This window comes from Triturus cristatus, chromosome 11 (assembly GCF_964204655.1).
Source record: "Triturus cristatus chromosome 11, aTriCri1.1, whole genome shotgun sequence".
NCBI lineage: Eukaryota > Metazoa > Chordata > Amphibia > Caudata > Salamandridae > Triturus > Triturus cristatus.
Genome location: NC_140594.1, coordinates 916,219,531 through 916,242,319, shown reverse-complemented (window position 1 = coordinate 916,242,319; position 22,789 = coordinate 916,219,531). Strand labels below are relative to the sequence as shown.

The window sequence follows — 22,789 nt, the reverse complement described above, 5'->3', positions numbered from 1 at the left end:
TTTATGATGTTTTTGGTAGATGATTTTACAGTTTGTGGTTTTGTGTAGATTTACTGAGCTTTTTCAGTTTCTATAACGCAAGGGAAAAAGAGCGACACAAAGAGCAGTATACGGGAAATCGATCACATATAAAGGTTTGTGGGTTTGATATGCACCTGTCTGTAACCAGCGGTTACGATTATTCATTGACAAACTATATTCCTGAGAAAACCTGAAAATTACCTGATTTATTAGCTGGATATATCCAGGCTGCGTGTACTGTGTACGATGGCAGTATGCACAAGAGGCAAAGCCACACATTTGTTAAGACAAGAATTAAAATGTGTACAGCTGCACGAAATTGTAAGATTGAAACTTACTTATAAGGCCAAAATGTAGGATTACACAGACATGGACATTTTAAGGCTTTCTTCTTCACTCGGTGTGGGATAGGGAAGATATCAGAAATATGCAGCCATTGTGCCAGCTTGATATTTTCTTTGTGTATTCAATCCAAGTTGGATATTGGGATAATTAAGAATTACATTAGTAATATATGCATAGATGGAAGAAAAGAAGATCAGAAACTGTTTCAACAGCAGTATATTTCCAGTGTGCATTACAGAAATTGTTGAAGGTGGAAAGGTGTTGGCATTTGTTTGTGCATGATAGCATGTGTCTGTGCTTGATCGCATGCAAATGTGTATATGTGTGTGTGTTTCAGTATGTGTCTGTGCCACTGGCTATTCATACCTAAATATGGGCCATCCACCCTCTCAGAATAGAAGCTGTGCTCTCTCAAGTCAACCTAGACATATCACTCTAAATACGGGATATAGATGGGAAAGTAGAGTGTCACCTCCTAGATCTACTGATCATTTTCAATACCATCAAACACAATATTAACTACCTGTCCTTACTTGAAGATGGAAAGAGCCGAGATAGGGCTGGACCTTAACTGGCCGACCTTATCTCATTGTTTGCCGGCCAGTATCATTCTAATGAATATGCCCGACTTTGCAGCGTCTCTCCGAAGCGCTCCAAGATATAACCGCTCATATGTAACAGAGACACAAAGTTGTCTGTCTCATTAATTTCCACCTGAGTGGTCTACTTACAGCCTAGGTACCCCACTTCTTTTCAAGAGTAGTTCCACACACCATGGATTTCCCCATAATATAAATATTACATCTATTCTTTGGATAGCAGATAAATGTTAGTGCCAATCAGCTATTCACAATTGCCATCCTATTAGATCGTACTCTTTCAATCAGACCTCAGGCTAGGGCCATGGCATGAGGTGCAGTCACCTTTGATTATTCATTGTGTGTCCTGGCAGATAAGGAAATAATACACCACTGCCTTTGCACCTTTAGGCTTCTTGAAAAAGTAAACCACTACTCCGTTGAGTTGATCAACTCAGGGCAGCCTCCCAAGAACTTGACCGTTCTCTGTTGAATTGTAATTCATTGTACCCTGGTATAAGCTAATGTATTCACAACTCCCATTTGATAGGTTTGATAGTTGAAAATATGATAAAACAAAGATGCATTTTCTGTGAAAAAGGCCCTGGAGGGAATCATTTTCTGCACTAAATTGGCTCCTAAATTTTTTGCTGGCCAATCAACTACACGTGTGTGTGATATTCATTCTCAGTTACCTTGTAGTTGCCTTTTGTCAAGCCAAGTAATATCAATTGCTTAAGTGTATGTCATTTTCTGCCTGTTAGTATGCACCAGTTGCCATTTTGTGGCAAATTGGAGCCAAATTCATGCTTCCGCGTTTCTGTGTCCCACTTTCATAACCTCTCTACATTTATTCTTGTTGGTCTAAGTTACCTTTCCAATACCAGTCTGTTTAACTTCAAAGGCTTTACATTTTGACTCTTTTATGGTAATGTTTGTCAATTTTGGCACTTGGGCCCGCTTGTGAGGAAATAATTTTGATATGAATTAGATAACAGTGGCTGCATCTTTACAAAATTAACTAGTCGAACAAAGCACCGTACAATAGATTATTACAACGCAATGATTTTTCATGGCAGTCAGAAATCTCAAGTTGTCATGTCCTGGCAAAACCCGCAAAGCCAAATTTAGTGAAGTATAGGCTTTTATAATGCACATGGTACGTACAGAGATAAGCATAGTTCCTCTTTAAAAGGTGGAACATTTAACGTCTTGGGGGAATTTGTAGTTCATCACAGTGGGATGGACTCCTATTTGTGCAGTCTCCACCAAAATCAGGAGAATTGGGCATACATGAAGACCTGTGGTTGGTATACCCACCAACATATTTCAGTTTTAGTAGACATCTAAGTCCAGCTAGTTTATTATTACCATCTAACTTTGATGGTTTGTTAGTTAGGTCGGATTATAAAAGCATTTCCAGGGTACAGACTGCAATTCTTTCATGAGAAAATAGAGGTAATGTTAGCCCATTAGAACCTTTAATATTTATCAGTGGCATTCCTTTTCAAGTGCATATATGTATTGACGGATATGACTTCTACTGTACATTCAATCAATCAATCAATCAAATAATTTTTAAAGCGCACTACTTACCCGCAAGGGTTTCAAGGCGCTGAGGGTGGGGAGTGGGGGGGTGCTGTTGCTACTGGTCGAACAGCCAGGTCTTGAGTCTTCTCCTGAAGGTTAGAAGGTCTTTGGTTTGTCGTAGGTTGAGGGGGAGGGTGTTCCAGGTCTTGGCGGCGCGGTGGGAGAAGGATATGCCTCCGGCTGTGGTTCTACGGATGCGTGGGACGGTTGCCAGGGAGAGGTCTGCGGAGCGGAGTTTACTGTTGGGTACGTAGAAGGAGAGTCGACTGTTGAGATAGGCTGGGCCGGTCTTGTGGAGTGCCTTGTGTGCGTGGATCAGAAGCTTGAAGGAGATTCTTTTGTCGACGGGGCACCAGTGCATGTTCCTCAGGTGGGGGGTGATGTGGTTGCGGCGCGGGACGTCGAGGATCAGGCGTGCAGAGGCATTCTGGATTCTTTGCAGTCTGTTGATGAGCTTGGTCGGGGCTCCGGCATAGAGGGTGTTTCCGTAGTAGAGTCTGCTGCTGACTAGGGCCTGGATGACTGTTTTCCTTGTGTCTGTTGGGATCCATCTGTAGATCTTGCGGAGCATACGGAGGGTGTTAAAGCAGGTGGAGGAGACAGCGTTGACTTGTTTGGTCATGGTGAGTTTCGAGTCGAGGATGACTCCCAGGTTGCGTGTGTGGTTGGTAGGTGCGGGGGGTGTCCCCAGCGATGCGGGCCACCAGGAGTCGTCCCATGCTGAGGGGTTGGCCCCGAGGATGAGGATCTCTGTCTTGTCTGTGTTCAGCTTCAGGCGGCTATCCTCCATCCAGTCGGCGACGGCCTTCATTCCCTTGTGGAGGTTGGATTTGGTGGTGAGAGGGTCCTTGGTGAGGGAGAGGATCAGTTGCGTGTCGTCGGCATAGGAGATTATGTTGAGGTTGTGATGTCGGGCGATGCGTGCAAGAGGCGCCATGTAGACGTTGAACAGCGTTGGGCTGAGGGAAGATCCCTGCGGGACGCCGCAGATGATCTCGGAGGCTTTGGATCAGAACGGGGGAGGTGGACTCTCTGGGTTCTGTCGGAGAGGAAGGAGGAGGTCCAGTCCAGGGCCTTGTCTCGGATCACTGCGTCGTGGAGTCGTGTGCGGTGGCAGACGGTGTCGAAGGCGGCGGAGAGGTCCAGAAGGATGAGGGCCGCCGTCTCGCCGTTGTCCAGTAGGATCTTGATGTCGTCTGTGGTGGCGATGAGGGCGGTCTCGGTGCTGTGGTTGCTGCGGAATCCTGACTGAGAGGGGTTCAGGATGCTGTTGTCTTTGAGGTAGCGGGTGAGCTGGATGTTGACTATCTTCTCGATGACTTTAGCTGGGAACTGAAGCAGGGAGATAAAACCGGAAGTTTTTGAGTTCGCTCGGGTCCGCCTTGGGATTCTTCAGTAGGGTGTTGATCTCGGCGTGTTTCCAGCTCTCAGGGAAGGTTGCGGTCCTGAAGGAGAGGTTGATGATGCTGCGCAGGTGGGGTGCGATGGAGCTGCCGGCTTTGATGAAAATGTGGTGAGGAGAAGGGTCAGACGGCGAGCTGGAGTGGATTGTGCCCATGGTCTTGATTGTGTCTTCGATGCTCGCGTTGGCCCAGGTTGTCAGGGGGTCGTGGTCGGTGGGGTGTGGTGGGTCCAGTGTGTTGGGGCCTGTTAGGGTCGCCTGGGGGTTGAAGCTGTGATGGATGTCTGCGATCTTGCGGTGGAAGAAGGTGGCGAGGGAGTCGCACAGGGCTTGCGATGACGGGATGTCGTTGGCGTTGGAGCTGGGGTTGGAGAGTTCCTTCACGACGTTGAAGAGCTCCTTGCTGTTGTGTGTGTTGTTGTCGAGGCGGTCTTTGAAGGAGGTCCTCTTGGTGGTCCTGATGAGGTTGTGGTGGTTGCGGATGGCGTCTTTGTGGGCTGCACGGCTGCCCGGCGACTTCTCGCTGTGCCATATGTTCGCCAACTTCCGGCAGGTGCGCTTTGACGCTAGGAGTTCCGGGGTGAACCAGTTGGCTCTCTTGCTGGTGTCTTTGAGGGTTTGTTTTTCCAGCGGGGCTAAGGTGTTGGCGCAGTCATCCATCCATCATCTGAGGGTGCGCGCACCATCGTCGGGGTTGGAGGGGTTGGTCAGTGGGTTGAGTGAGAGCTTTGTCTGCAGTTGTAGTTCGGTGATTTTGCCCCAGCAGCGATGGGGGATCTGTACGGTGCGGTGATGTGCGATGGGTTTCCGGAAGGTGAAGTGGATGCAGTGGTGGTCGGTCCAGGTGGGTTCGGAGACGTGGCTGCAGGAGACGTGGGGGCTTGAGGAGAAGATGGCATCGATCGTGTGTCCGGCGATGTGGGTCGGCGTCGTGACTAGCTGTTCCAGTCCGAGGTTGGCGAGGTTGTCTATCAGGGTGGAGGAGTTGCTGTCGTTGTTGTTCTCCAGATGGAAGTTCAGGTCTCCGAGGAGGATGTAGTCGGTGGAGGTCAGTGCGTGCGTGCTGATGAAGTCGGCGATGGCGTCGCAGAATTGTGGTCGGGGTCCAGGTGGTCTGTAGACAAGGTTGCCTCCTAGGGTGGTCTTGGGGTCCGTGCAGATCTAGAAGTGCATGTGTTCGGCGGTGCTGAGAGTGTCGGCGGTGTTTGTTGAGACCCTGATGGTCTTCTTGTGGATGATGGTGATTCCTCCTCCGACTCCGCTGGTGCGGTCTCTGCAGGCGATCTTGTATCCGTCGGGGATGGCTATGGCGATGTCTGGAGAGGAGGCTTCGTTCATCCAGGTCTCGGTCAGGGAGGCGACGTCTGGTGATGCGGTGTCAAGTACGTCCCAGAGCTCGACGGCGTGTTTGCGTGTGGAGCGGGTGTTGATCAGGATGCATCAGAGCTGGTTGTGTTCTGGCGCTGGGCACGGTCCAGGCGCGGACTGGCACAGACGGGCTTGCCTTAGGCGCGGCCGCACAACGGCCGCCATTTAAGGGGAGGTGGGAGGGAGGAGCAGCTGGGAAGCGGGTGGCACGAGGCAGCGAATGGGGACGAGGGGGGCGGGGCCGCAGGGGATGCAGCGGCGGGAACGGGAGCGGCGAGGGGGCAAGCAGGCACAACAGGGGGCACGGGTACAGAAGGAATAAACGGGCAGTGGGGCATAGAAGGAGCAAAAGGGCACACATGAGCATGGGGAACAGAAGGCAAAAATGGGCAGCGGGGCACAGAAGAAACAAAAGAGCACACAAGAGCACGGGGAACAGAAGGCAAAAATGGGCAGCGGGCACAGAAGGAACAAAAGAGAAACAGAGCAGAAGAAAACGGCAATGGGGCAACAAGGGCACTCAGAGAAACAACAAACCTAAGGCCACCTCTGGCCACCAGGGATGAGGCGCAGGTGGTAGCCTGCGGTGGAGGAGGTCCTCGACTTCGGTGGTGATGGCAGGAATGCAGGTGGAGCTGCAGCAGGGGGGAGTGACCTACCTGGCAAGGTCAAGGGTCGCTCTCCTCACCGCGCAGCGGCCGCCATTTAAGGGTAGGTGGGAGGGAGGAGCAGCTGGGAGGCGGGAGACGGGTCGCAGGGGGCAGCGAATGGGGACAGAGGGGGGTGGGGCCGCAGGGGATGCAGCGATGGGAACGGGAGCGGCGAGGGGGGCGAGCAGGCACAACAGGGGGCACGGGGTACAGAAGGCAAAAACAGGCAGCGGGGCACAGAAGGAGCAAAAGGGCACACAAGAGCACGGGGAACAGAAGGCAAAAATGGGCAGCGGGGCACAGAAGGAACCAAAGGGCACACAAGAGCACGGGGAACAGAAGGCAAAATTGGACAGCAGGGCACAGAAGGAACAAAAGGGCACAAAGAGCAGAAGAAAACGGCAATGGGGCAACAAGGGCACTCAGAGAAACAACAAACCTAAGGCCACCAATGGCCACCAGGGATGATGCGCAGGTGGTAGCCTGCGGGTGGAGGAGGGCCTCGACTTTGGCGGTGACAGCAGGAACGCAGGTGGAGCTGCAGCGGGGGTGGAGCGACCTACCTGGCAAGGTCACAATTCTAAGTCAGTATTGGCTTTGGCTCATGAGTGATACTTGCTTAGCTCATAAAGATATTGTGTAGAAAACCTGGAATAAAAGTATTAGGGTGGTAAGTGGGCTAGTCTAACAAGTTAGAGCACTTTAGGAGTAACATGCAAAGCTAACCCAGCATTTATCATAGCCACAGAATTCTGTTGTATCATGTAATGCCTGGTGAACACTAGGTTTTACTATTTCACCTCTTTGCATTTTAATACTTGGAATTTCACTGATGAAGTCAGAAATTTATGTCTAACAGTTCTCATATAGCCCCTGTGTCTTAAAAATGTTAGTAAATACCAGGGCAAATCAAATCTATCAGTTTGTTTGTTTACCATAATGTAATATCACATTTAAAAAAAAAAACATCCTTTGACTGTATAAAGTTTGATGAATTGTTCCTTTAAATGGTTAGAGCTATGAGGTTTGTTTATCCCAATTATATATGCCAAAACTATGAAAATATGAAATGAAAAATAGGAAAGTTAAGCTCTCCACCAACGCATAAAAACCCAAATTACGAAGATATTGACAAAGCAGATCCAGTAACACAACTGTTGAATGAGAACATCTGAAATTAAATAATACTTCAATTAACTACAAATACAACTATAAAATAGATGGGAAATTGAAATAAATAATTGCAACATGAGAGAATAGCGGCTTGAAAGTGATGTGGAACAAAAATAAAAAGATAGGCAATTATTTACAGAAAAATAAAATGTGGTTGTAAATGACAAAGACTGACGTGTGTACAAATATGATAGCTAGAGCATACTACTTAGGGCTGCAATATTCATGTAGCGTTAGGAATAAAGGCACAGGTTAAACATGGGAAAATAACATTCTGTTAAATGGATACAGGAGCTATAGCTGTAAGTCTTTCTGATTGAATGTTGTTTACCAAATTTCAACATAGACCTCTGCAGCAGAGAGCACAAAGGACATCTGTCATGGCTTAAAAAGCAAGTTAGGAATACCAGGGTGTAGAGCAACTCTGTGATCATCATGACTGGGAAAAATCAGAAGACAAATTTAAAGATGTATTGCAGTTTATGTGGTGATGACCGAAAGAGTCTGTGGCCAGACTGTTATTTAAAGTGGATATAGCAGTCAGTAGAAGGAAACTAGGTCACCAAACATGACTGCAAATGTGCAATCCAGATACCAGCAGTTTGTGGCCTTGACATGGACAAGGTCTTAAATGGTCAGAGTTTGGGCGATTAGGGCCTGATGTATATATTGGTGGTAAGCATACTCCGTTGCAACGGTGAAAGAGTATTCTTATTATCAATATACAGGTTTCCCCGCCGAATTTAGATGCAGCCATACCTTAGTTTGGCAGTGTTAGAGACTAATCCGTCTCCACTATGGCCAAACATCTCCAATGGGCCGACGGAGTAAGGGCCATTGAAGAATTGGCTATATATCCACCCGCCCTGTTGAGATGGATGGACATATAACCTTTTTCTACTACTCATCACTGCAAGGAAAAACGTGGTGGTAAGGAGCAGTAAAAAAAATTAAAATGCTCCCCTTACCATGGGAGATGACTCCCATGGCGGAAGAGGGAGGCAACAACTTTGGGGTTTGGTTTTTTAAATAAAAAATAGTTTTGAAATTTACCGTATGACTCTGTCATATTTGACGGAGCCATACGGCAGAGTTCTAATACATTGGCAGGAACTTCCTTGACAATGGTTCCTGTCAGTGAGTGAAATGTCAGCTGAGCTGAAAAACATTTAAAAATGTGGCAGGTGGGTACTCAATCAGGGTGACATGGTAATTTACTCTGTCCGCCAAGATTTAAATAAGCCCCTTAGTGCCTTAAGTACAGGTGGTGGCTTTATTCCTTTCTAGAAGGGCAGTGGATGCATGTACATTGCTCTGGTAGACAATCAGCCTGCAATATTTAGAGTTATCTATTTGTCTTTATAGAAGCCACTACCCTGAAAGTATTGTAAGTTTGCTGAGTGGCCACCATGTTTTTTGAGGCCACTCAGCAAACGTTTCTGTTTTTCGAAATCAAATTCCCAAAGTGGGGATTTGCTTTTGGAAAATAAAATCTAATGAATCTGACACATTGCGAGTGTTCTCCCAGACCTTGGCAGTCATTTTTAGGTCTGTGTTAGCCAAAACATTTTGATTTTATTAAAATTGTATGTATGATATACATACATACATACAGGAGATTCTAGCCACCCCTCTTCATCCATTGGTGTGTGATGTCATTTACATATTTCTTGTTTCTACTACAGAAAACTGCATGGGCCTTGTTTCAGCCCATTTATTTAAACCACTGAGTGGTAGAATTCTGCTCTTTCACAAGGAGAACATACTCGCACAAAGTTCCTTCAGTGTCACAGCTATCATGACTTTGAGACCAGCAAATGCTTCCCTTTTAGCTAATGTTTTTTTATTTGTATTGGTGTGGGTCCTGCAAATACTCAGACCATCTGCCTTAAAAAGGACAAATCCCTTGAAGCATTTAGACTTATGGGCAAAACTGAGGCAGGTTGTCTGTCTAAGGATTCTCTCAGTAAGTCGGTAGGGGCATTGACGGTTTTAGACCTGATAGCCCACTTACTCTACAAAAACAACAGGGGACTGTGAGTTTGGCAGATAGGGTACTTCACCACATTTGTGACAATACCCTATTCACCAACCACTGTGTAAGTCCCATATTTATTTCTTAAAACATGCTCTTGCTGACCTTTTTTGTAGAGTAGGTCAGCAGTGCCTCCTCCACTAAGGCGGAGGAGCGTCGCCGCACTGCTCACTGAGCAGTTCAAAATGGAAAAATAAAATGAAAATAACACAACGTTATTATAATTTTATTTTACCTTAACTGGCACAGTCATTTAGTTGTGGGGCGGGGCGGTGCTGAGCTGGAGAAGGAGTGGTAGGCAGTTTCTAAGTGCGCATGACAGTATAGCCGGCCGTCTTGGACCAGCTATACAGTCATGCACACTTAGTATGTTCTTCGCCGTATTTCACAGCCTGGGTGGAGAACATGCACAGTCTCCCAGTCCCTGTCTGAGGGCTGAACATAGGCGCTAAGACTAATCACGATGCTGCTGTTATGCAGCATTGTGATTGGCTAGGGAATTCTGGGAACCTGTTTGCTTCCTGCTGCCAGGAGAAGAGAAGAGGACGGAGGAGGGGCGGTGACTTGCCGTACCCAGGTAAGTGCTTATTTATTCTTTCCCCCTCACTACCTCCCCCCACCCTACCACCCCCGTTCATAGCAGCCACCACTGGCAGAGGTGACAGATGGCAAGGCAACTAGACCCCATGTATATACAAATAGTTACATGGGAAAATTGTGGGAACAACTATCTGAGCAGCAGGTTGAATGGCTAGGAGCAACTGGGTGAGAATTTTTTTTTTTTGCTTTGCTGGGATAAGAGAATCAAACACCTCTTATGAATAACATAAAGGATTACAGCAGAAGAGAGGGAAAAACATTTAAGTGCATATATCAGTTTCAGAAAGTGGAGCAGAAACGCATACTTGCAAATGGTAAAACTCAAAGGGACCAGAATAAGGACCTGATTTAGAGTATAGCAGATAAGTACTGTGTCACAAATATGATAGATATCCCATATTTCACAATATATGTGCATTGTATACAATATAGAATATCTGTAACATTTGTACCTGCTAACTAAACTATACATAGGACCTTAGTCAAAAGTTGATTAGTTGATGAACAAATATTAACACGCAATAACATACTGGGAGCACACCTGAAGGATCAGAGTTATAAGGGCGAGCATCTAATTGGCCCAGCACTTTCTGCACCCTAGTGGAATCAACAGAAACACAAATAAGAAGAGAAAGGTAGCAAGAGGGAGGGTGAGAAAGAATTAGGCGTCACTATGAGTAAACCAGATAATAGGCAGGTTGAAAGTAGGAGAAGATTTTAGCATGAATCTCTCATTCAAAAGGTAATACATAAATGCAATCCCATGAGAAGCAAAATCCGTAGGTATGTGGAGATCTCACCAGACTAGTTTCAAGGCTTCTATATTTTCCTCTGGAAGTAAGCTTCAGAACTTTCTAAGTTGCAAGTTCTGCATACCTTTGGACCATTCCTTGTATGGTCGAGCAAATGGAGGGAATGTACTGAGTGAGTCAATGAGTCAGTCATATGTGTAGGTGTGTAAGTATGCATTTATCTGTAATTTATAGTGTGCATCTAGATACAAAGCAATGCAGCACTGTATAGAGATATGGAAACATGAAAGTGCAATGGGTTTGGGCAAGGAGGGGCAATGTGGGGTAACAGAAAGCATTAAGGTAAGGAGAGTGAGCGATTAAACTTGGGGGAGCGAAGAGTAAGGGTTGACGCAGCTTGAGGCAGGGAAAGAGGGTCGGTGTGCTTCAGAGTTGGAACCATTCAGCTGAATGCCTGCTAATTGTGCATTACACCGCGATCATTGTTATTGTTAGTTGAATAGTGCGTCTAGGTTTTTTTTCTCGAAAATGGGATGATATTCCATAGATTTTCACACAGGACAGCAATTTACACCCTTGGGGCATGTCTCAAGATTTTGTAGTTGATTGCCACTTTATTTGTTCAACTTTTCTACCATCACAAACATAATGTTGGAATAAAAGGATATGGGGTCTTGTGCCAGGTATCCAGAATTTCTCTAGAAAAGGTGTGAATGAGTGCCTGTGCCTGGATGTGGTTCAGTCAGTCAATGTCTGGTTCCTAATCCACAGCATGTGCTTTGCTGCACAGCGATACCTATGGAAAATAGCATGGGGCAACATATTCTTCAAAACACATAAGAACTGTCTGTACCCTGGACACATTCCCTGCCTGACCCCGAGTCTGGAATAAACAGCTGAGAGCTGGATTATATTAGCACATATATCAACAATTAACAAATTGGCACAAGCAACAGACAGGTCTTTGGACAAGCACAAATGATGTATTTCCAATGCACACTGGAGTATAACTAAGTACTTTCAAAAGGCAAAATAAGCCATAGTTTATATAGGGCAGGAAGAACATTGTTAAGAAGTTCAAGTTTAGTTTAGGACTCTGGAATGTAAACTGTTTCTGTAGTCCATAGAGGAGACAAGCACTTCCTCTACAAATGCAATATGCCCTTTTACAGCACAATGAAGATGATCTGTGAAGTAGGTTTACAATGAAACATTATAACATTTATTCAGGAGATGAAAGTGATCAATCTGAAAGCATTTAAAATGTAATATAGGCTGGGCTGGTGAGTCTGTGTGCTCCATTGATGTCTGTTGTACTGTCAGACTGTGAGTCATCAGGTCGGCAACAAACATGTAGCAAGCCTTTTATTTATGTGTTGTTTTTAAAACAGATAAATAAACGGCATTGTCATTTACATTGCCAATAGCTCAAACTCTCGCAAATGCGAGACCTATTGCATTGCAAATGCGTTCAGCACCTGTGCTGTAAAAATGTTTAAAAAGCATTAGAGGGAGTGTTTTCCTGCCTACAATAGCAGGCAGGGCAAATCTATTTGAAAAAATAATGCTTGGAGGCTGTTGAGTAACAACACCTAATAGGGGGTGTCGCCATTGGAGGTTACAAAATGAGACAAGGCGGTACTAAGGAGGGACTACTAAGCCCATTGACCAATGAAGAGCCACAGTTTACAGTGGACAATGACACAAGCCAATGAAAAATATGGGCAAAAAGTGAGTGGAGCATCAAGTTCCTACCTGAATACAGCATGCCTCGCAGAGTAGCGCAGGCGCTGCTTAGGCTCGAATAAAAAACAACGGAATGTGACTTGGATATTTTTATTGAAAAAAAATAAACATACAGTCAGTGCATGCCTCACCAAAAATGGAATGCCCTCTCCCCAAAATCAGTAGCAATTCACGTATCTAAACAAAATAGCAAAATAAAAGCATGAATTGAACTCCTCTGCCTATAATTTGAATTGGACTGCCTCCATTGCAGCAGTTCTAGTGCTCCAAGAGTAAGATAGACCTTTTTTCAGTATGTTTCAAATGGGCCTCCTGCACAATTTCAGTCTGGCCCTACATTATAAAGAACTGCAGTCCTACTGTTGGTTCTTTATATTTCTCAGGGATCAAGCAAGTAAACTTAAACAAAATATGCATGCATAAGAGGCACATGGCAGACATTTGTCAACTGATACTAGCTAAATGTGTACACTACCCATTTGTTGAAATTCACAGTTTTAAAGCCATCTATGTTATATTGCTACATAAATGTCTAATAAATAAATTAAAATCCAAAAAGTCTTGTTACATCTCTCATTGTGTATGTTACATGTAAGTCATATTTGACATTCTATTAAAAAAATCATAGAAAATCAAGTTAATCAAATAGAAGTTTAGGTTAAGCAGCGAACACCCTGTGTGGGGGTTTTATTCTGCAATGCCATCAAATCACAAAAAATGTTTATGATTTCTGATAATAGTAATACACCTAGTATCTTTATAAGTTTAATTTAAAGTAATAATGAAACTAAATATCTTTGCATCTGACATGTATTTAACTGTATATATTCTATATGGCAGTTCTTTGACTAGTTTATGAGATTCCTGAGCAGTTTCATTCAAATAACTGTATCCTGGCTGAGGTACAATTCAGTAGGCACAGTTTGTTGTAGATCAGTACTTGTGTGTTTTTTTGGGGGGATGTTGGAGGGACAGATGTACTTCCCCTCCAACATCTGTCCAAGCAGTTTCCATCAAACATTTGCATCCTTGAAGAGGTGCAATTTAGTCTGCACAGTTTGTTGTAGATCAGTACTTTTGTGTTTTTAGGATGTTGGAGAGACACATGGCTGTTTCTACATGTGTAGTGCAGTTATTTTTTCCCCATGCCCATGTGTTGGGTAATTTTGAGGTTATTATTCTGTAAAATAAGTTTCACAAATTTCCAGTTAAAGTGTCTTGACTCAAAGTTCTTTGTAGTAGTACCTTAAGTTGAACCCCTTTTCTGATCACTCCTTTTATGTTTATACACTTATTTATTTTTGTCTGATCCATTTACAAATGAATTATTTGATTACAGAAATATTTGTCATTCTTCGCTTGTGCAAAGATGCTGACGGCCCCATCTTCAAATATATAACCTATTAGAAGAAATTCTTATTTTTTTCAGTATTTCACAATCCCACCTGAACAGCATAAGTGAACTCTATATTTTGTTGTATGGACCAAAACGTAAAGGGAATTTTGTTTGCAACCCCTGCTGGGTGTACAAGGCCAGTTTCATCATGTTGGTTGGCCTATAATGGTGTGTCTGTGTTCTTTATTCAGTGAGGGAATCCTCCAGGGGGACCTGTTTAACACAGCTAGATCAAGGAAACTTAATTTCTAAATTCCTTCCAGTTTACACTCAAATGCTATAGTTGAGCAGGGTGGTAGTATGTACGTTGATCAGGGATGGCTATCCCTCCCCCCTTCATATGAAGTAATTTATTGTGCAATTATTTTCTTTGAGGCAGTCTGTGTTTACCTATATAGGCATTGTGGTTAAATATAAATTATGTAGACTAACTCAAAGATTCTCTCGGGTCAAGAAAGGTGTTAGTTCCATTTATCCAGGGCCTGGAGTTTTTGAGTGATGTTATTGGCTAGTTATTTCATCACTTTTTTCATTCTAGTAAACGGGAAACTTGGATTTGGAAGTTTTCTTTGGAACCTGACAAAGTTTGGTTTTATTTTACCTATGGAATAAACTCTGGTATCCAAGATGTGGAGTTTACTATGTAGATAAACCTCAGCAAACATGGCTAAATTGCAATCATTTGAACACATGTTAATTACAGATATCTTGCCTGAATTCCAGATTAGTTGCACAATGGGTTCATGGTAAATTTGGAAAGTTAGGTGACAAGGGAAAGCAGAGTCTCATGCCTCTCTGTATTTGCACAGTGTTGGAGAGGAGGCTCTTTATTGTAATCTTACCTCTTGGATTACAACAAACAAACATTGATCATTATGTTCAGGCCCAATCATCTACCAATCAGTGTTTACTTTAGAAAACCCAGGATGATTAGTCCTTATGCTTTTTGGGCATCTAAAGAAAGTAGCATAGGTTTCTTAATCATGTGTAGATTAAAGGTGTATATTATGGGAAAAATATTTCTAAAATAGACATTTCCTAATGCAAATAAAATGGAATTTGTTTAATTGTTGCTTTTGAAAAAAGCATTTCAAGTTTAGTGCAGATGCATCAGATGGGGATGCCAAAAATGTAGTGGTAAAAAATTGACATTTTGTATTAATTTTCAACTTGGAGTCTTAGGGCCTGATTACGAGTTTGGCAGACAGGGTTCCTCCATCACAAACATGATGGCTATCCCATCTGCCAAATTACAATTCCATTATATCCTATGGAACTTGTAATATGGTGGACAGACTATCTGGTACATGTGTGATGGAGTATCCCATCTGCCAAACTTTTAATCAGGCCCTGTGTTCTTTCATATGCAAACAAAACTGCTGAGCAGAATTGCATCTAGCTTGTTACGAAAGTAAAACTTTATTTAAGAAAGTGCCTTTGTTTAGCTTGATGTAAATCCATTGAGTCGTTTTTTTGAGAAATGATCATTTATTTATTATTGATATCAAGGAGTTGTGAGAGGGAAAAAAGATAGACATAGCCAGACCATTACTCTGCGGTTGACTGCAAACCCGAATTCAATAAATATTCAGATCTATTTGGGCAAGGGAGCTTTTTTTCAAGTACATAGATGAAACATTGGTCTGCTGACCTACATCTTTCTGATTTACGGGCCACATCTTGTGAAAAATGTTGTGGCAATCATTTGAGGACTTGGTCCCAGAATCCTTAAATATAATCAGTAAGCGCCATAAAGGTTTTAGGTTTTCATTCCCTGATCCCCTTGACCAAACCAGACACTCCTTTAAATCTTCTTTTAAAAAACTCTGATTTGGCAGCACAGTTTGATTGCCTCAGAAATGAGATTGTGGGACCCCAGACTTGGCCTCCAATGCCCTCAACTCAGCCACAGATTCTCTGGACCCAAGGAAAGATGGTCTTGGGCCCTTGTGTGACGTCCCTGCACTTAGTCTGCATGTCTTGCAGAAGGTCCAACTTAAGTCTGTAAGGGTTCGCAAAGAATTAAAAAACAGGGCCTCGCTGAAGGCCAGATCCTGAATCTATGGCACGCTGGGTGCAGGAAACTCTTGGATGTAATATATGGTTAAAAGAAAATGGAAAAAATTATGGTTACAATGAAGTTAAGATTAGCTTTGTTTATAAAACTTTAACATAAGTTTATAAAGTTCAGAAACTCATTGAAAATCTGTTTGATCAGATATTTGAATTGATTACTTTATGTTAGTGTTGTGTACGTAACACCACTCTAAGCTTATCAGTTGACCTCTAGTATTTATTTTCGCTCATAATACACTCTAGTATTCATAGCTGATACACATCATTCCATTTTTAGTTCTCACTATTAACAGTCTTTATATCAGTGATTGCAGTCAGCATTCCAAGCATTGCATTGGTGAGTCATTTTGAGATGTAAATCCAGTGCTATAAATAACTTTATGTGATATTATTGTCAAATGTAAATTTGCACTTGTAAATACTTTTAATTGCTTCAAAAGTTCACAGCACAGAGATTACACGTTCGCCACAAAACAGCTGGTTAAATTGATGTAACAAAAAAAGGTACCGGACTATATAAGCTAAACAAAAAGTGATTAGAAAAAGATATTGCTCTTAGGGGTTATAAATTCAGCTATTTATTAACCAGTTAATTGGCTTTGAAACATTTAATAAAATTTGTGTTCAATTCAATTGTATTAAGTTTGAACATGACTTGTTCTGAATAATACAAAAATGAAGACAGTGTTTAATAAATATTGTAATTCTTGGTGATAGCAGGCCCCCTTTGTACATCTGATCCATTTAAATATTTGATAGGGCAAATCTGGAATATGAGGCGGATATAGACACCCACCCAAATAAATTAGGGGCAGTTATTACAGTGTTTTATAACAATATGGTATTTTAAATATTGTAGCAGAACTATTGAATAGCTAAATAGTGTGAAGGTTTATATAAATTTTCATTTCTTAGCTCCATATCTAATAACCGCTTTTATGGTATATATTTCATAAATGTGGAGTTAAGCGTAGAATAATTATAAAGTACATTACATCACAATTTAGGATGTCTTTAAGACTGTCATAAGAGGTAGGTAGAACTGGAACCTGACAAGAGAAAAACTAGAAATGAAATGCTATGTTACATGCTAAATGTAACTCAAATAAGCAAAGAAGAACTATAAAACAACCAGCTCCTCTCAGGGTCCCAGGGGTGTGACCTACCTTAGAGGTCAACTAAACCTCCTTTCCAAAGAAACAAAAGCATTGCTCTAAATCAAAAAATCTATGAAAAGTTAACTACTACAGATAATCTACTAGCTAGGTGTCTGCAACTTCAAGCATCATGAACAAGGGTCCCTAGCCTGGTTAACCCCTTGGGTAAACTTCTGAATGTAAAACAAGAGAAGAGGAAAGCATTCTGCAATAATTAACAAATGCTATACATGAAAGAATATACATACCAAAAAATGTGTCTTTTGTTTGAGACACTTTTTTTTATAGTAAGCATAAATACCCATTCTCATCGTCTATGTTTCTCTGTTTTTACAGTAAAACAGATATTTGTGGATTCAGAGTCAATTTGATATAATGATGTGTAGTTCAACAGAAAGTGCATCTCCTTAATTATTTGTGTGCATGAACTAATGGAACTGCTAACCTATTTTACTTTGTAAACTGCTTACAACAACCATTTAGAGTTTTCAACTATATTAAATGTACATTTTCTTCTTTTCATTGTATTCCATACTTTATTGGTGGTAGCTGATTAGCAATGCAAACAGAGTGATTTGCTCTCAGTACTTTGTTACGTTGTAGCTGTTGTCAGTTTACATATATCTGGATTTCATTTTCCAAATATTTGTTTTCCATAGATTCCCATAATATCTGCAGAGCATCTGACTAACCACAAGTATGTTACACAGATGTAGATATTCTTCACCAAACAGTAAGTGTCAGGTTCTTAAATTTCAGAATGTTCCAATTGTGTTTGAGTATACTGTTGCACTAATTACTTTTACAGTGCTTTCTGAGTGAGTGTCTCATACAAGCTGCTTAAAACAACCAAGGGACCACTTGCCATGAGGAAAAGAGCAGAGTTTAAAGCCATACACAAACATTCATGCTCCAGCCAGGGAAGTAAAAGGAGAAATGTATAAAATCAAATACACCCATGTAAAGGGAAAACGCAAAGCAGCAAGATATGAGTCAGGACTGTGATGACATCACAGGTGCCTCAAATAAACAATTCACATCCTACTTAGATAATCAGTATCAAAAATATTTAATGCCCCATCCATTATTCAGTACATAGCATATTGTCATTGTTAGCATTATTATTTAACCCAGAGCTTCTGATAGAAAATCTGGCCTATTAAATATTTGCATGTATACACAACATTTTTCACTATGATTCTAGCAGACAAATTAGACAAAACAAAATATGCTTATAAAAAAGAACGAGTCGGGATTTGTTATCAGTAGGTTCATCATATTTAAACATAAGTAAACACATTAATAATCTATTAAACGTAGCCAGAATAAAAGATCGTTTTACTGACCCTTGCATAGGGTGGTGTTTAGTCTGAGCATCATGTTTGATATATCTCCCACTGTATGCTCCTCCTTGTTTATAAAATACAGCCATTTCATTTTGGATATCATGCTAAGAACATATTCTGCCTTGAGAACTACCTTTGGGGGTTCTTAAGAGATTGATTGATATTAATCATTTTGATCATAATTGAATTTCAATTCTTTATATAGAAGTAGACAAGCTCATTGTGTTAAATCTTTGAATAGAATTCTCATTAATAATGTTATAAAGTCGTTCCTACACAAGCTCCTAAACTGGAACAATGTCCAATAGTCACTTGTTTTTTAATACAATACCAGGAAAAAATCCCATCTGTGGAACATTGATATATCAGTCATGGTTTCTGTTTTATAAACTTTACAGTTTAAGTATTGTCAGCCTATATATCAGGTTAGTTTTAGGGTCTCATTACAAGCCAGCTCGCAATTGGAGGTGCAATACTGGGGCCAGGCATACATATTCCGGCCAGTAAGTCCACCACACCTGTGAAACATTGTGTGTGTGCAGGGCATCATAGTTAATCATGACCAAGTCCATTATCATTTTATTACTAAACAATGACACATTTTCACATTTTACAGTTTGAGGCACAGTGATATAACATGAGATGCACAACGATTTGCTTTGCACAGTTGTAGTCCTAAATGCACAACGATATGCTTTGCACAGTTTTAGTCCTAAATTTGCATACTATGTTTTGCCTAGTCACCTCAAATATGCATTGCCTTAATACTTGAAAGGATATGGCAAATGTAGAGAACTATCAGTGTAGTTCAGAGGTGCATCATGGTGATATGTGAGCTGTGCAATATTGGACAGGCAGTGCCGCAGTAAAATATTATAATAGTTGTCCAGAATTATAAGTATGATGTTTTGCTGAGTTTTCCATAGGTGGATGCTGCAACACCAAAAGGACTATTTTTTTTGTTTAGCAGTAAGTGGAGATTATTTCATAATGAACTAGAAACAGAAGAGAGATCTATCATTGGATACAGATGCCGATTTAACCTATGGAAAACCAAATGGATGCAGCAAACTGATGATTTGCAGTTGCTGGTAACTCTTGATGTGAACTATGAGACATGCTTGAATTGTAATTCTGATGGATACTTCTATCCTATAGGATAATTCCTGTCTTTTAGAATATATATCTCCAGATGCTACACTGGATCTTGGGAACTTCAACAGCAATGCTCCCACGGACCAGCTTGTGGTGTCATGGGGCTCCATATCACAAAAAAGCATCACCCTTGCAGCCTGACACCAGTTTTGCTCTTTCTGTGCCTTCGATCTAGAGCTCTGTTGCCAATTTTTGTTTAACTTCTGAAAATATTTAAATCTTTTAGACTGTACTCTTGGGAATGATGTTAACTACAAAAACTACAGACTTCGAGCCACGCTGGGACTGCCGAAAATAGATATCAGTCACAGATCCTCAGAAGGTCTGTCTAGGGTGCCTGGGCTGTAATCACAGCTCTTTTTCATGCGACAAGAGTGCCCTCGTGCACCTTAAGGTGATCTGGGACCTGGAGGTGATTCTCAGCATTGCAGAACACAAGAAGAGATTGTGGTTGAAGCACAGGCCTTGCTTCTCCTCAAAGTAGAGGGCCAGACTTATGTCGGCCGGCAATTGCTGTGAACAAGCCACATCCTGCTGAAAGTCTTCGGGTAAGCACAAGTCTATGTCAAAACATAAGACAAAGCTTAACTCGACCCCATTCTGTCACTCTTTCGCAAAAGAGAAGGTGCAAGGCTGTCAAGACAAGCATTACACACCTTTTAAGTCCTGTTACCAGAACCAATTTCTCAGCTGTTCCTGATACACCCTGATATGACTGAGCCATAGTTGAGCCTGCAGCAGATAGTGGCCTTCAAACAGGCCAAACTGCAGGGGCCTAAGGTTTGATTACTACCAGCAGGTACTGCCCCGATGCTGTCTTTCCCCTTGGGACCCATTACCGGACTGATACCAATTCTGGGATGGCTCTGGTACAGACTTCCACACCAAATCCAAGATCCATGATGGTGTCTCTCACAACGATGCCGATACCAGCTCCATTGTTGCCAGTAGAAGACCGGGTGCTGATGCCCATGTCGAACCCCTGACCAACAGTATCCCAAACATGACTGATGTCACACAGACCAAATCACAAAGGCGCAGCTAGTTTCTATATGGTCATTTGAAGCCTCTACCACGATGCGATTATCAGCAGAAGCTCCATTCTCTTATTGGCTCTGATTCACACCTGATACAAGAAACACATATGGTCCCTCAGGACACTGATGATGAGCGGGGAGGTTACTTCCTTCCACACAATACAAGTAATGCATTGTGCTCACATTGACAAAATCCCAGTTGGCTAGATTCCACCCGGAAACATAGCTTGTCTGCCACGTGGGTCACAAACAGGAAAAAGGGCTGTTTGCAGTTTTGGTCCAAAGGGTAGCTGAGTTGCTAATTAAGCAGCTGTCCTCCATTGGGACAAAAATAAACAATTTGAAAGACATTCTCCATCAAGGGCCCTTGTCATTGGAGCACTTGGTAGTACTTAAGGATGACATCATTGATGCTGTGATGTGATGGCGATATGGGCCAAGCCTTGTACTTGCCTGCCAGTCAGCCGGCCAATAGCCCTATGACAGACCTGCACCCCATGAATGGGCTTCCTGACAAAACACCCTACACCTGAGAACCTAATAGCACAGTTTTTAACTATCAAAATCCATCCTAATTACTTCCCCATCTATCGTCCAAAAAGGAAATCCAAAAGGGTTGTTACATTTGGTGAAAGAATGTTTTCTTCAGGATGCCTGCCCCTTATGTTCTTAAATACAGTTTGTTTAGACATGCTCTGTGTAGCATGGCCAATGAGATCTTGCTGGTTTTCCCAAATGTCCTCAGGACTTCTCTGACATCTGACAAAACATGATGTGCAGGATATAATGAAGTATGTAATTTTTGCAGGACTGGATACTACTGATTGCTATGGCGGGACTATTGGTACCGGTGTCCTGCTTAGAATGGATGTATGGATGAGTTGGCCACATTTTCTAGTAATGTGTAAGCATCCTTAATTTCTATGCCCTTCGATGGTCCGGACTCTTTGGTGATGAAGAAGATTCTATGCTAGAAAGATTTAACGAAAGATGAGTTACAGCAAAGTCATTGAGAGTATTAGGTGCCAGCAATACAATTTCCCAATCAATTAAGACAATTCAGATGCTCTTCCAGAGGGCCAGACTATAGGCAACATTAGCCTTTCCAGCTAAAGCAACCACTCCAGTCTTTATAGGGTCTTCCAGGGCCGTAGACGTGGCACTGGAATACATTGTACAGGGCAGCAGTGACAACAGCCACTTAACTCCTCTTCTCCTACTTCAGCAGTTACCAAGCCACTTTAGCTTATCCTCATTGGCTCACACCAGACCAGTGGGAGAGAGGATTCAACATTTTCTGTACTGCTGAAGATCCATTACTTCAGACAAATGGGTTTTACAGATCTTTTAACCTTCAGTTGTTCCCCACCACATCTTCACCCCACACCATAATTCATTTTGAAGGAACACCAGGCAATCCTGATGCAAGAGTTAAATAATTTACTCTCTCAGGGTGCCATCAAAAAGTTATTGAACTCAGAGAAAGGTGAGGGATGTTACTCATATTACTTCCTTTCCCTGAGAAAGGACAGGGATCTCAAGCCAATCCAGGACCTTTACCTATTTAATGCCTTCCTGGGGAATGACAAGTTCAAGCTGCTCACAGTGGCTCAGATTCTTTTTGCTGTAGACCCAGGAGACTGGATATTGCCTTTGAGATTACAGGACATATATTTTCATGTTCGAGGCATGTGGGCTGCTGAATTCATATCTGTGCATAGATCGCCGCCTAGTGTTGGGTCCGGATGTTTGCACGTTGTTGTCCTGGAAGAGTCTTCGAAGTATCCTGAGATAGGTGACTCCTCCCCTGGACCACTGTGCGCATGGGCATCCTCTCCATCCTCAGATTGTTTTTTTCCGCCATTGGGTTCAGATGTGCTTATCTTGACTCAAGTTAGGGGAAACTTTTTTCAGGCCAAAAGGCCTTTAGTTCGCATCGGTACTGTTCCTGATCGGTATCGACAGTTACTTGTTAGTTTACTGACTTCAAAAACAACTTTTTCGCATCATATCCGACCATCGACCCCACATCGACGATGGAATCGAGGACACCATTCAAGCGGTGTCCTGTTTGCAATGCGAAATATCCCCATGTCGACGTCCACCCGGTGTGCAACAAATGCCTTTCACCGGATCACGACGAATCCACATGTATGGCCTGTGCCCGATTCCGATCCAAAAAGACTCTCCGGAATCGACGAGCAGCGAGACTTGAAGCGCAGCAAGCGGCACCGGCCCCGACCAACATCTTCAGCGCCGAGGACGAAGATGTGGAAGGCGTGGAGAACCTACCCTCCAGCCCCGCTTCCGAACACGATTCCGGATCGGAAGACATCGAAGAACAACTCTTTCACAGGGATGA

General features: G+C 42.7%; 1 protein-coding gene across 18 annotated transcripts in view; it reads left to right on the top strand.

Annotated features, from left to right (window-relative positions):
* MBNL1 (muscleblind like splicing regulator 1) overlaps nt 1–22,789 on the top strand; it is a 498,242-nt gene that overhangs the window by 457,599 nt on the left and 17,854 nt on the right. For all 18 annotated transcript variants that reach the window (XM_085634851.1, XM_085634864.1, XM_085634862.1 and 15 more), the window contains one exon: nt 17,549–17,622. In XM_085634851.1, the coding sequence (XP_085490977.1) occupies nt 17,549–17,605 (57 nt within the window). In that variant the 3' untranslated portion in view covers nt 17,606–17,622. The remainder of the gene's footprint in view (nt 1–17,548; nt 17,623–22,789) is intronic.